A 13,763-nucleotide genomic window follows, 5' to 3' on the forward strand; every position below is an offset into this window, starting at 1 on the left:
GCACTTGTATGCCGTCCCGCAAAAGTGTTAACACGAAATCAACAAATCAAAACAGACGAGTGTTCAGAAGCAGAACGTCTGCTGGCTCATTGTGGAGTCATGTCCACCAGCCCACCACCAGTAAGTGGCTAGCGGTAAGTGTCAGCAGAGTGTCACTCGGAATAATGTCAAGGTGGAAATTTAAGTGGGTCTGAATGATCAGGCCAAAAATAAAATGTAAATCTCAAAGCTTTGGGAAAATTCACAATTTTAAGTTAGCTGTTTTTCAGGTAATCTTTATGCAAATGAAAAAAAAATGGAGGTAGGGTGACTTGTCCTGGATATAGCCTAGCATGCAATTTTAAATCATTAGAATGGTGACACTGGCAGCTTTTATAGTGAATCAACCAAGACTTGAAGTTACACTAAGGATGCACCGTGTAAACTGCAGCAGAGAGATGTGTCACCCAAAATAGAGCAGTACCATAAATTTTACAGAGGACAGAGTGACTGGTGGTGTGTCACCTTTAAAGTGCATTCCCACATGGAACTTACCCCCCCGCACCCCCACCCTTCTGGGTTACTGCCGCCATCCTCCATTTGGCGTCATTCTCTCTGAAGAGGAATAATGTGTTTAGCTTCAGTTGCTCTGGCCTGCAGGAAGGGGGGGGGCACAAGAACAACAACCTACGCGTCTACTTCAACATGTCAAGCAGAGGTGCCGGTTGTTGTAGCCTTTCAGACGTTGACCAAATAAAGTCTACAAAGTTACACTGTGCTGTCTACATGTATTTAAGAAGTATCCAAATTAGGCTTTGTTGTAATTTGGTGACTTAGATTTGGTTGCAGCAGGAAGGCTATACGTTACCGCTGACGACCAGGAATTAACCAGTGACAGAAAATGTCATGATCTGGTCCAATGAAGGTAGGTGTATGTAGTGTAGTGTATGTAGTTGCTTTGTATTCATTAATAGTAACTATGTGTGTATGAGTTTGTTGGGCCATGACATGATGCAGGGGGTAATAAAGTATTCCTAGCAACAACTGGTATATGTGTGTGTGTGTGTGTGTGTGTGTGCATGCATGTGTGTGTCTACAGAGACAACTGTGCCTTGGCACCTGTCTCCCTCAATCCAGGGACAGATGAATTTTAAACTGCTTGGACAGCTTGGATGACAACGTCGAATCGCTTGACAAAACCTCAGTGTCCACCCTCCTTGCACTTGACGTGACATGACACACATACATACATATTAAATATGACGTGACACTGTGTGCAGTCAGCATGGCGAGAGCATGCAACACCCACTGTACATGTGTGTCGACACAGGTGACCAAGCACTGCTACCTCTCGTCTGCATGTACCTCCCCGTCACTTCCCCCCATCCCAACACCTCCCTTGAGGCCCACACGAACCCAAGACCAGAGAGCAGGACGTGCTAGAACAGAGCCAGAGAACAGCTCTTGTCCTCGGGCTGTCTCTCAGCTAAAGTAGCACAGACACGCCCACCATATGCTAAGAGCGTAAGAGCAGCCTAGCACACATCAGCTGTGTAAACAATGTATGCAACTAATTTGATATAGTCACCAAAATGCTGTCGTTCAGCGGTCTTTGTGAGAGCAATTTGACAGATTCCTCGCTTTATATCGTCTCCACAACACATGGTCAAAACGTTGCGTAATCACAGTGCGGAAACACGCCATTAGCATGACTTCTTCTTGAAAGATTAAAGATACCTGAGTGCAAAGAGTTAAAAAGTGAAAGGAGCAGAACTGCAGGGACAAGCCCTGCTGTTACCTTGATGCCCTGCCAACTATCTGACAAAGGCCTCACCTGGGCCAAGACACAGCAAACCAAAACAGGCCATACCATAAACAGCAGCTCAGCCAAACTGAACTCATGGAAATAAATCATTAATGATCTCTTGTTTTTCTTGTTCCGATCTTGGTGTTCTCCACATGTGAGTTGTTTATAGAACGAAGCTCTGCTGAAGAAGTGAACTTACCGGTAGCATTGCAGGGTAGTACAGCCCCATCATTGTCTGATCTAGAGGAACAGCCGCTGACCAGCTCTCCACTTTCCCGTTCCTTCTCCTCTCCCCTTTCCTCTGAGTCTCTATGTGTCCTCCTGTTCCTCCTTTCCTCAGTCTGTGCTCTAAGACCATGAGCTGACGATGGCTTCAGTTCACGTCTGTCTCACACATTCAAATTCTCCCTCGTTCACTCCCTCTTCCTCCTCCTTCCCTTCGCCGGTGTCCCTTCTTCTCCAGCACGCAAGCCTCGTCTGCCTGTCACTCTCTGCCTCTCCTTTCTTCGTTTCCCCGGCCCTGCTGCTCTGATCCCCCTTGGGCCTTTCCGTCTCTCTCCTCCTGACAGCCCGAGTCTCTTCCCGTCTCCTCTCTCACTCTTCTCTTTGCTCTGCGTCTGTCATTCACACACTCACGGTACATGTCCTGCTGCTCCCCCTGCTTCCTCTTGTTCCCGCCCCTCTTTTTAAAACTTTCCCTCCCTCTCAGCCTCAGTCCCTCCTATCCATCAAAGCATCCATCCTTCCATGTAGCCATCTAACCCTGTGTCTAGATGGAGTCAGAAAGCTGTTGTTGTTGTCTCCTCAAACCTCTGGAGAGAGAAAAGGAACAGGAAGGAAGGAGATGCTGTCTTCTATCCACGCACTGGCTGCCTGAGAGTACAGAACACCAACGCGACCCCCACTGCATTGCAGCTTTTTTTTGATGATTTATTTATTGCGTGGCAGCCTGTCAGCTCCAAAAAGCAGCGGTAGGTAGGCCAGTCGGTAGAGAGCTAGGTAGCTAGCTGCGTGGGTAGGCTCCTAGATCACCATCTCTCTGCTGCAGCTGCCTTCATCACACAGATGGAAGTCTCACAAAACTGAGGGCGCGCCAGCCCCGCTTCTAGTATCTAAAGCTCAACCTGAACATGAATCTGGATTACTCTGCATTGCGCCTTTTTCTTCTGGCGTGGGCTCACTGTACTATTAGGAGGCGCTTAATTTGCAGAGATGAGAGTGCAGTTCCTTGCACCGCATTTTCATATGGGAGGGACTGAACTCTGCGGAAAAAAAAAGCCCTGATGCCAAGCTTTCAGACATCTGCTGAGTCTGGCTAGAACTGAGTCCGGAGGGATGGGGGGGTGGGCAAAATTAGTGACTGGAGCTGGTGGGGGTGGGAAGGGGCAAAAGAGGGGAGCTTGGCTGGAACGGGGGGGGCGGGACAGAGGGGCAGTGGGTGCGAGTGAGCGATAACGGGATAGAGAGATAAATGGATAAAGGGCTGGCTGAAAAAAAGAGCTAGGGATGACAGGATTAGGGCTGTAAGTGAGGAGGATGAGAGGATGAATAGGGGATGATCTGAGGATTAAGCGCACACACTGAACACAGTGGCAAACACACACGCGCGCACGGTCACAAACAAACACATGCACATTATGTACACAAAGATGTGCTGCAATCATATTCGTGCTGCAGCACCTTGGCTGGCACACAGACACACATGGTCTATAATAAACAAAGGGCTATATTCATCCCTCAGTCATCAGCTCATTCAAACAAAGGCCTGCTCTTTCAAATGCAGAATCTACAGATAATCAATAGCTCAGGCTTAACTTTTCTATAGGAATAATCCAGAACATCTTCAGAGATTTGCAATTACTCATGGGAGGGTTGTGACCTGCAATTAGATTCGAATACAATACCACTGAAATGTTTAAAAAAAAAATCTTAGGCCTCTATGGCGTTTTGTGTTTTTGTGTGCGTTTGTGTGTGTTTTGTTCACCCTGATCATTTCTGTGACCTAAACAGCAGTAGACTGACGTGTCTGGCTGCCCCACAGGTCAAAATGGTCACACACACCACACAGTTCCATACACACGGACGTTTACCCCTTACAGTGTGCAGCAGCAAGGACCCACGGGAGCCTGTCACTGTTTAACACACTCGTATTGACACAAGCAGACCTACAAGCAGTTCAAACATGCATACATAACACCAGACAGGAGCATAACCAAGACAAATGTACTGCGGTGAATAAGCCAATCTGCCTAAGCCCGGCTTGGATAACTGCATTTGCATGATAACCAGCAGCCATGGTGGTGGAGACTCCTAATATGTGTGCTCAAGAGCAGAATATATTAGCAGGGACGACTTTAAATCATTCATAAAACAATCGCAGCAGTGTGCGTTGGCTCTGAATTTAACAGATGACAATGGGAGTTCAGACGTACTGCAGATCACACATGTTCTCTGCCCAGGTGTTTGTCTCACAAGCAGATGAGCTGAGGCAGGCGAGGGCCAGGGCTGGAATATAAGTCTGCTCCAACTGTGCAGCTGACTATAGAATGATTTTCTGCCCTGAAGGCAAGCCATCTTAAATAACTTGCTTCCATTTCTGTTTCACCTGTGCTCCACTTCTCTGTCTCATCCTATCATTCGTTTTTTTTTTTGCCAGTGAACTCTCTCATATTTTTCTTGTTGTTGTTGCCAGGTTAACACCTACATAGAAATAACGGAATACTGGACACATGGGAAGGCAAATTGAAATCGGCATGAACGTTAATGAACTTTAAACCAGAAAGCCAAATTCTTACTGTGTCGGCTTCTTTCAGTCTCTCACGCTCTCAGAGAGCTGTGTTCCCAAGAAAGGAGATACCAAGAGCAGGATTGAGAGTCAAGCAGAGTACAGGAGGAAAAAAAAGAATACATAAGGGGTGGGGGTGGGGGGGTTGGGTGAGGCCTGTGAGAATCTCCCGTGTTGTGATGTGGGGAGGGAGGCTGGGGGCGAACAGGCTCGCAGACCAACACTCCCCTCCTGTGGCACTGCCAGAGAGCTGCACATCCCAAAAAGATAGACATGCACGCGCACACAAGAAGAGACCAAGTTGCGCACACGTGAGCTCTAAGATACAGAGGCCTTTCTCTCAGATGGGGTTTGTGCGCACACACACACACACACACACACACACACACAGACACACACACACACACACACACACACACACACACACACACACACACACACACACACACACACACACACACACACACACACACACACACACACACACACACACGAGCACTGAGCTGGTTTGAGCCGCTCAATGTGCTCTGCTGCTTGGAGGTAGATAAGAAAATAGTCAGCTACCCTACCGCTGCGCTGCACACACAAGGCACTCATTACCGAGAGCAGTATGCATGGAGAGACACTTAGAATGAGAAAGAGACCGAGAGAGGCATAAAAAGAGAGAAAGTGTGAGAGGATTGAAACGATATTGTGAAACAGTCCTGCATGCAGAGTGTGCGGAGCTTAGTTTAAAGAAGGCGATGGCATAAATTCTCTCCAATTTTTGAGGGTCAAGTCTTTGAAAGAGAAGCTCAATCACTACCATTTCCCCTTTCATCAACTCTTCTAATAGCCATCATTTATACGCCACCACAGGCTGCGGCAGGAGAAAAATGAAAGCGCCCCTGCAGAACTTCATAATTGTCTCGATAATGCTGTCGTATTACAACAGAGCTTATCTTGCTATAGGAATAAAGTGATGGCAGCACCGGCTTCCCCTGGCCAGAAAGAATATAGAGCTGATTTCTAAAATGATGTAGTTTATACTATATGCTAAAAATGTCACACTTGTGCTCTAAATTTAGAGGAACTCGACCATCAAGAGCCACTCTGCTTTATTCTTGTTTGATTTTCTTACACAACAGTGGATGTCTTCTTTTACATGCCGTGAGATAGAAACTGAGTGAGCAGCATATGATTTACGGTTCTTCAGGGATGGCTGAAAACTAACATATCTCAGGTGAGTCAAGGATTCTGTGTTACATTATTTTCTTCTGTATTGTTCCAGAGGTTTGCGAGAAGTCACTAATGTCTTACCTGACTGTGAGGTGGGTATCCATGGAAACCGGGGTTTAAAGGCTCATTGTTCTGCAAGAGACAACAGGAGGGAAGACAGCAGTGTAAGTGGCTGGGCTTCAGGAAAAAAAATGAGTGGATGCAGCAAGACGGTCTAAAACTTTTACACTTTGGGTGAAACGTACCCTCAAGCAAAAATCTCTGCTTAGCTTGTTTTGAAGCTCACTAGGGGGAAAAAAAGCAAGGGGTTGCTATAACTAGCATTTTTTGCTCCATCTTGTATGTCATATAGAGAACACCTCATTTCTATTCAAATGATTTTTAAAAACTTGAAGAAAAAAGGGATTCTCAGCAACTCAGTGAGAGAACACAGTTCAAACAAGGACAGAAGACACTTTCCTAAAGGAAAAAGACTGAGGACTGAGTTAACAGTTAAGAGTTTGTGTGGATGCCATGACTGATGAACCGTTACTGCAGAGCTTTCATATCCAGCCATACTAACCAATCAAAACCCACTAGCAGGGCCCCCATCCCTCATCGACCCTGCCCCAGAAACCAGTGTTGTGGTTAATTGCTCTGTAATTACTTTTAATTAGATTATTTCTGTCGCTCTTCCTCTCTTTTCTCTCTGACTATTATTTTCCGCTCAGTGTCATTTTGCCCCGGCAAGAGCAGCCATTGTTTGCTGCAGAGCTAGGTGAAGAGGGGGAGGAGGAGGAGGGGGCAAAAAGAAAGAAAGAAAGAAAGTGGGATGGCAGGAGGAGGCCTGGAACAATGAGAAAAGTTAACCAAACGATGATATTTTGACAGCAGTGAGAGAGATGACACCGGCACAGTCTAGCCTGCTGGCATGCCTCGCAGAGAAAACATGACCGCCTAGTGAGACTCATGCCGAGGCATGAGTCTCACTAGGCGAGGAGGGAAGGGGGGAGGGGAGAAGGATAGAGAGAGGATGAGAGACGTTCTGAGGGGGTAAAAGAAAGAAAGATATGTACGTGCTGGGGGATGGGGGGGTAGTCTTTAGAACTGCTGATGTTTTCATTACATTTAATCTGCAGGACTGAGGAGCAGACAAAACGCTTCAAACCAATGTGCTGTGCCTCGGCCCAAATGCACTCGTCAATTCTGCAAACAGCTTGAATGTGGGCCCTGTGATGCCACGGCGATGAGAAGGGCAGATTTAGCTTCAGAAAAGTGTCAACAGAGTTAACCGCCCAGATCCGACCTCGAGCTGCCTCCTGCTGGAAATGACTTCCTGACAGCATTCATCCAGCCAATCGAGGGCAAGTGGCCCTTAATTGGCAAGAAAGACAGTGGGTCATGGTGACCACAGATTTACACACAGTTCATCTAAACCATGGACTGTAGGAAAGGGTGGACTGTATGATAGCTCCCCAAAAGTGAAGTCAAAACACCCGATCGCCCCCTGGTGGCTGGCTGCAGTGAAAACCCCGCCCCCTCCATCATGTTAGCAGATGGGTCATGGGCTAAACAAAAAAATTCAGACATACGTCAAATAAATTTTTCCCAAGGATGATTTCTGTCGTTTAAGTAGTTCTTATCATGCTGATTTAAATGATATTTTTTTATGAACAGTTTTAATTAGTTGTTGATGTTAATTAGTTGATGCCAGAAAAAGAGGTGTGGTATCATGATTGACAGCTATCCAAACCCACGATTGAATACGGCAGGTGTATGGACAGGACTTTGATCACTACTGCTCAGATCCTCGCTCCGAGTGACGTCGCCAGCGCAAATATGGCAGCGGCTGTGCGCCTGCGGGATATTTTGGTGCAATTTTTGTATCGTCCATCGTGGTTTGAATCATCCATCTTTATGGTGTGAACATACAAAGAGCTATCAAAGTTGATCCTGAAGAGTTAGCTCATGCTGTACAATTCTTTGCGACTTTAAGCTCTGGAGATATGTTGGCTAAGACCAAAAACAGATGTGATGTATGGATGAATGAAAACAGGGGCGAAGTGTCTAGACAGAGTGGGATGGAATGAGGGCAAGGGGGAACGAGAGTATGAGGTTAAAAAAATGTCCCATTGTGTAACGAATAGATACGAATGAGAAAGAAAAAATGTCTTTTGATGCCTGGGCAGTAAACTCTGACTCTGTGAGTGAGTGAGTGTGTGTGTGTGTTTGTGTCCAGACTCGGGGCCCGTCTTGCCTTTCCCCTGTCTGAAACAACCCTTTCTTTGTCTCCACTCTCCACTTCCTGTTTCATCTGGAACCAATTTCCCCCTCATGCCTCGTCCCCAGGGGGAACACTCTCCTTGGTGCACCGCATTTACAGGGGAATGGACAGGCTTATATTCAGCCAAATACTGACTGTGTATAAAGCTGCTGGTGCTCACCATGACACAGATAGAAATGCAGTATAAGGTTCAGAACAGAATCTCTACAAGTCTACAAAGCCTTGGGCAATGTCAACGGGAATGAGAAAAGTCTTCCTATTTTAAATGAAAAGAGATGCATGTTGGGAGTTACCAACACTGTCCTGCATTTCAAATAGGACTGAACTGACATTCTGGTGTCAGTGCACCAAAAACTGGAGCCTAGCATTATATGTGATCAGTGGTCAGGCTACATTCATCGAGCGGTGGTCGGCCCCCAAAGCAGCAGAAGTATTGTGATAATTCAGCTGTATTACTACAACTTGTATTCATTTACAGGCGATTAAAATGTTGAGAATCTGTGTTTTTGTCATATTTGCAGTCAAGTAAGGATGGAAGCCCTCCACTAGTTCCAAAAACTGGGAGGAAAACATGGATCCCAGTAAAACCTAAACCAAAATTATACCCAACCGTCAAATTACAGTGTCACCGTTGGCTCTACAGTGGACAGAGTGGAAAAAAGAAAGAAAGAGGAGGAGGAGGAGGAGTTTACAACGAAGAACAGGAGGAGGGAGAGAGGGTAGAGTTTAGCAACATCTGGAATCAATCTGTCGGCAGGAGAAGAGGGAGGGAGCAGGGTGGAGGGACGGGGGAAGGACAGAAAGAGGAAAAAGAAAGGAGAAAAGAAAGAACAGAGTGAGATGAAAATAAGGGCAGACAGAGACACACACACACACACACACACACACACACACGGGAGGAGGAGGAATGTGGGGAATAAGGCGGCCAAAGCCAAGAAAGGGGAGAGAAATATAAAGCAGTAAAACATTTGCGAAACGGAGACAATGAGTCATAAGTGAAGAATGCCATGTGATTTATATTTTCTTAAGGGGTGGGGGAAGGGACTGGGGGTCTGAACTTGATACCTAGTTTTCAGAGAGACTTTTGTTTACACACACACACACACACACACACACACTCCTTTTGCCATATGGCATTACTTATATTACATGCCTGCGTGTCTTTAAAAGTACACAAAAGCACCCTCTTTTATGCCAGCCATACTTTTTTTTTTTTTTTTTAAATAAATGAAAAATGAGCTCTGCATGCTGCACCAGGCCCTGCCCAGGTTGAGAGCTGGGCTTTCGTACCATACTTTTGCAAGCTTCCATTAAGTTAATTCCATACAGTTTGGAGCCTTTGAAGGCGCCGGCTGGCTGACTGTGAGGGCTTCAGACTGCACTGGCAGGGATCAGCAAAAGCACAGAAAACCAGTCACACACACATAAACACTCTCTCTCTCTGTCCCCCTGTCTAACTCCACGGAGGGCAAAACTTAAGGGCGTCTCTCTTGTTTATTTTCTCTCTCTCCGACTTGCTATTTTAGGAGAGGGAAAGAAGTTGGGGAGTTGCTGGAGCAAATGGGTAGGAGCAGGGGAAGAAAAAGGAGCAGCAGTGGTGAAGGAAGGCAAAATGACATGAGGTCAACAGATGGTGAGAGGGGAGGGGGGATAGAGGGAGGAGGGGAGCAGGGTAATTAAGGGGGCTGCTGCAGGCAACAGCCTGAGGAGGTGGACTTTGCCGATGTTTGGCTTTATTATGGTCTAAATCATATCACCAAATGTATAAAAGAAAATGCCACTTGCTGCCACCAACAACCCAAAGGCCAAAGTCCTGGAACTGTTTTTGCCCAAAAGAAAAATCTCTACATACTCTGCCTTAAATTTAAACAGAAGGTGTGATGGAGATCTACAGGCCAGAATCAACACAGTCAAATTACTTAAACACAGCCTCACAAGCATGGCAAGATCTGGGATATGGGTGCTCATTCATTGGGTGCTGTCTGCAGGAGATTCTTCGCAATCTTTGGTCCAGTATCATCAGCAACCTCAAAACTCAATGAAGTCAACAGATCACAACCAAGTGGGAAAAGCCGGAGATGAGTGGCGCACAATCAGATAAGATCAAGCGGAGTCACTATAAAATGAAGGAACTGGAGGAGATGGAATTAACAAAACAGGCCGACCAGCACAGGACAGAAAGTGATGGATGCGATTTGTCAACGTGCCGATGATGAGGTTGAAAATGAAGAATGCAGCGGAGACAGTCGATGTGCGTGGACAAAAAGACAGACAACCGAGAAGAAGAGTAGAGAACCAAGATGAAATGCAGTGTTTCCCATAAGACTGAAGGCTTATTCCTTACGACGGCACCTTTTTCACAGCAAAATGTACCCACAGACTGGGACAGCTACAGCTACCATTCCCCTCTTTTTTAGTTTTTGCTGGCTGGATTTATTGATGGCTGCCTCCTCTCCGACGAGTGCGGCCTGCTAATAACAACAGATGCGTTGGAGTTCAGGTGTACACAATCTGTTCACAATTTTTGTTCCATCCCCCCCCATATGTTCATAATCCTCTGCTGTTCTTATTCCAATCCTGGCCCAAAGAAAACACCATTAGATATTCAGTGTGAATGAGTGGATTTAAAGGTCAGTTTAAGCAAAAAATTAAACATTATGACTGAAATTAACACAGAGAGTTCACCGCAGTAAAGCTCCTTATTACTCACGCTCAGCACTGGCTGATTAATTTGTTTCAGATGCCCCGACAGATACTTTTAATCACACGCCCTTTGTAGAATAAACATCTTTTGCTGTGAGTAAAAATATCTGTAATGTTAGACTCAAATGCCAGTAATTCATCATTGACTGAACGTCTGGCGTCGCGTTTTATTCATTCCATTTTATCATTCTATTGTATTTTAAAGTTTTATTTCATTTAAAAACTGAGACGCCGTCTGTCCTTAAACTTGCGACAATATGTTGTACAGGCTGCTTCATTGTTTCCTGTCAGATCTAATTATTTCAGTTTGTTGTAGCAAAGCCTGTACGGCACCGCGGGCATGCATTATAGTGCCTAACATATGAAACTAGAACACATGAGAGATTATTAGTAGGATACTTTTTTAATAATGTGTCACATCAGTACTCAGCTGATCAACTCGTCATCTTAATGAAGTACTTTGGTATTAGACGAGAGGACAAAGCATCACACACACACACACACACAACTTAATGAATCCAGGTATATTTCACAACTGAGTTTTCCTTTTCCATGACACTGGGACAGCTGTGACAATACTGTATAATGCTGTGGCAGGGCATCACAGATGACCCCATGTAAGGGAAACACTGAATTGACATTTCACTGCGTGTGTGGCTGGAGATGAGAGGACATATGACAGTTTGGGAGCAGCCTAGGGGAGGAGGAGGCATGTAGGATGGGGGGGTGGGGTGGGGGGGGGGTGGGGGGGGTGGGGGGGGGAGTGGTGGCATGATGACCATAAAGGGAGACTTAACATGCGAGTGTCATGTTAGGGAGCTGAAACCGATGTGCTTTGCAAGAGAGGGGAGAGACAACATGAGAGAGAGAGAGAGCTCTATTTTATTATCTTATTCTTATGAATGGTGCCTTTCCTCCTTTATCTCCACTTGTATTATTCCTTTATGCTTTGGCAATGCGGCTGTTGGACTTGTGCCAATACAGCACGGCGAATGGAACAGAACACGTACATACAGGGAGGGAGGGAGAGAGAGAAATGTGAGTTGAGCAATTTTGTCTAGGGAATTTTTAGCTTATCGTTGTGGGTTCAAAAGTGAAGGGTCACTCCTCCGCTGTGCCGCGGCTCAAAGTTTAACAGCAATCATTAAACAGCAGTGAAGGGCGTAACAGTGAGACTAGCTACGACCGTGTGTGCGACCCTCTGTGACAAGTATTGACACACACTCAGCACAGGCGAAACACACAGCCTGACCCACTGCTGTGACTATCTGTAGTCCTGGTCCTCCTCTGTGGACATTTCTTCTTCTCTGTGAATAATTCAGGTCGCTGACTTCTGAAGGACACTTAGACTTTTAAGCTACAGTTACACACAGGCTCTCTGGGAACATGCAGGTTACTATTGTACCTATGCAGCCACCGGGCCCATCGGCAACTATCAGTACAGGCAATGATAGCATTTTATCTAGCTTTCTTACTGTCAGTGATTTGGGACACCAGAAAATAATTATTTTCATTTTCAATTATTTTGTAACTTTGCAATGGCTTAGTCCAAACAATGTCAAAATGATGACAAATGCATATCAAACACACCAAAGTGAAGTCTTTGTCTGACCAGTCAAATAAAAGTTAAGTGATTTCCAAGCATGTCAAATTGAGAAAAGCATATTTTCATACTTAGATGGGTATCCAGCCAGTATTTCATTTACTTCAATTATTTCAGTGATTAATAAACTATAAAAATGCTGTGCAAGCTTAAATTCCAGAGAATGACATTTTGGAAACTTCACAGCAAAACTTATTTTACATTTTGCGTGCAATTCACCTCCAGCAACAAGGGCAAATCCAAACAGATCTCCAGAGAATCCTTTAATATCTGTTTTCTACAGCAATTGGATGAAGCTGACGGTTTTTATTAGCAACCAATATGACAGACTTCTTTCTCATTGGGCTCCTGGGTAAACTAAAGACATCACACTAGTACACTTGTTCTCCAGAAACAAGCAACATTCAACGTAATGAGTGCTGCTAGTGGTGAACATTCTGCAACCAAGACTCTTCGCCATTGGCAATTACCTATCTGAGTGATCTGGCCATTCATATCAACCCAGCCCTTGCCTGGCCCCCTCCCTTTGCTCTGGCCCGTTAAAGCGATCAGTCTGGTTAATGCCCTCTACTAAATGAGCTTTGATCTCGTTAGCGCGACACAAAGCCTCTTTACAGCCAACGATAGGACAAATAGGCTCTCCCAAACAGAGAGAGAGACATACAGAGGGAGACAGAGTTAGAAACTGTACTCCCACAGGGAAGCGCCAATACTACCAACGGAGACTGGGAGAAAAATAAAAGGAGAGAGGAGAGGGCCGACACGTGAAGGGGATGAGGAGAAAAGCAAACATGAGAGGGGAAAAAAGTGATGGGTGTCACATAGGTTTGAGCAATGGGAGACGAGCTGGGGAGGGGTGAGATAATCAAAGATGGCAGGAGGGAGATGGGACGGCAAGAGAGAAAGAGTGGGAGGGGGGAGGACTGAACCAGGAGTCAATTAGCAATCTGGAAATATGCTTGGGGGAAGGCAGGAGGGGGAGAAATCAGAGGACAGCTAGAGGGGAACGGGGGGAAGCAAAGGGGGGTAAGAGGGGTTCTGCAGTTTGTAAGCGGAGCGGGGGAGGAGCAACAAAAGGGAGAAGAAGCTGCACTCTCATTTATTATTACAGTGATTTACAGTCATCCTGGAAGGTCAGCAATCCACCTCTAGCTCTCAAAGGGAACACTATGGTAATTGGTGGGTGCATTTAGTTATAGGAGCATCCACTGAACTCATCCCTCCCACCCTGAGCACGCACGCAGCGACCACTATTCAACTAGCCTGACTGACTTGGCGGCATTAGCCCTCGGTGTCACTTTTGTTTTTATTTACCCACTGCATAAAGGGTTATTCAACTATTCGTCCCCATTCAGAGCCTGTGCTCCTGCTTATGCCCCCCCCCCCCCCGCCCCCCAACTCATCA

The 13,763-nt window shown here is 45.8% G+C and overlaps 1 protein-coding gene across 1 annotated transcript in view; it reads right to left on the reverse strand.

Moving 5' to 3' along the window:
• The window catches only part of LOC139216456 (RNA binding protein fox-1 homolog 2-like), a 42,695-nt gene that overhangs the window by 26,172 nt on the left and 2,760 nt on the right, over window positions 1-13,763 (reverse strand). Inside the window, exon 2 of the mRNA XM_070847575.1 lies at window positions 5,871-5,921. Coding sequence (XP_070703676.1) covers window positions 5,871-5,921 — 51 coding nt within the window. The remainder of the gene's footprint in view (window positions 1-5,870; window positions 5,922-13,763) is intronic.

Source organism: Pempheris klunzingeri, chromosome 17 (genome assembly GCF_042242105.1).
Source record: "Pempheris klunzingeri isolate RE-2024b chromosome 17, fPemKlu1.hap1, whole genome shotgun sequence".
NCBI classification, from domain to species: Eukaryota; Metazoa; Chordata; class Actinopteri; order Acropomatiformes; family Pempheridae; genus Pempheris; species Pempheris klunzingeri.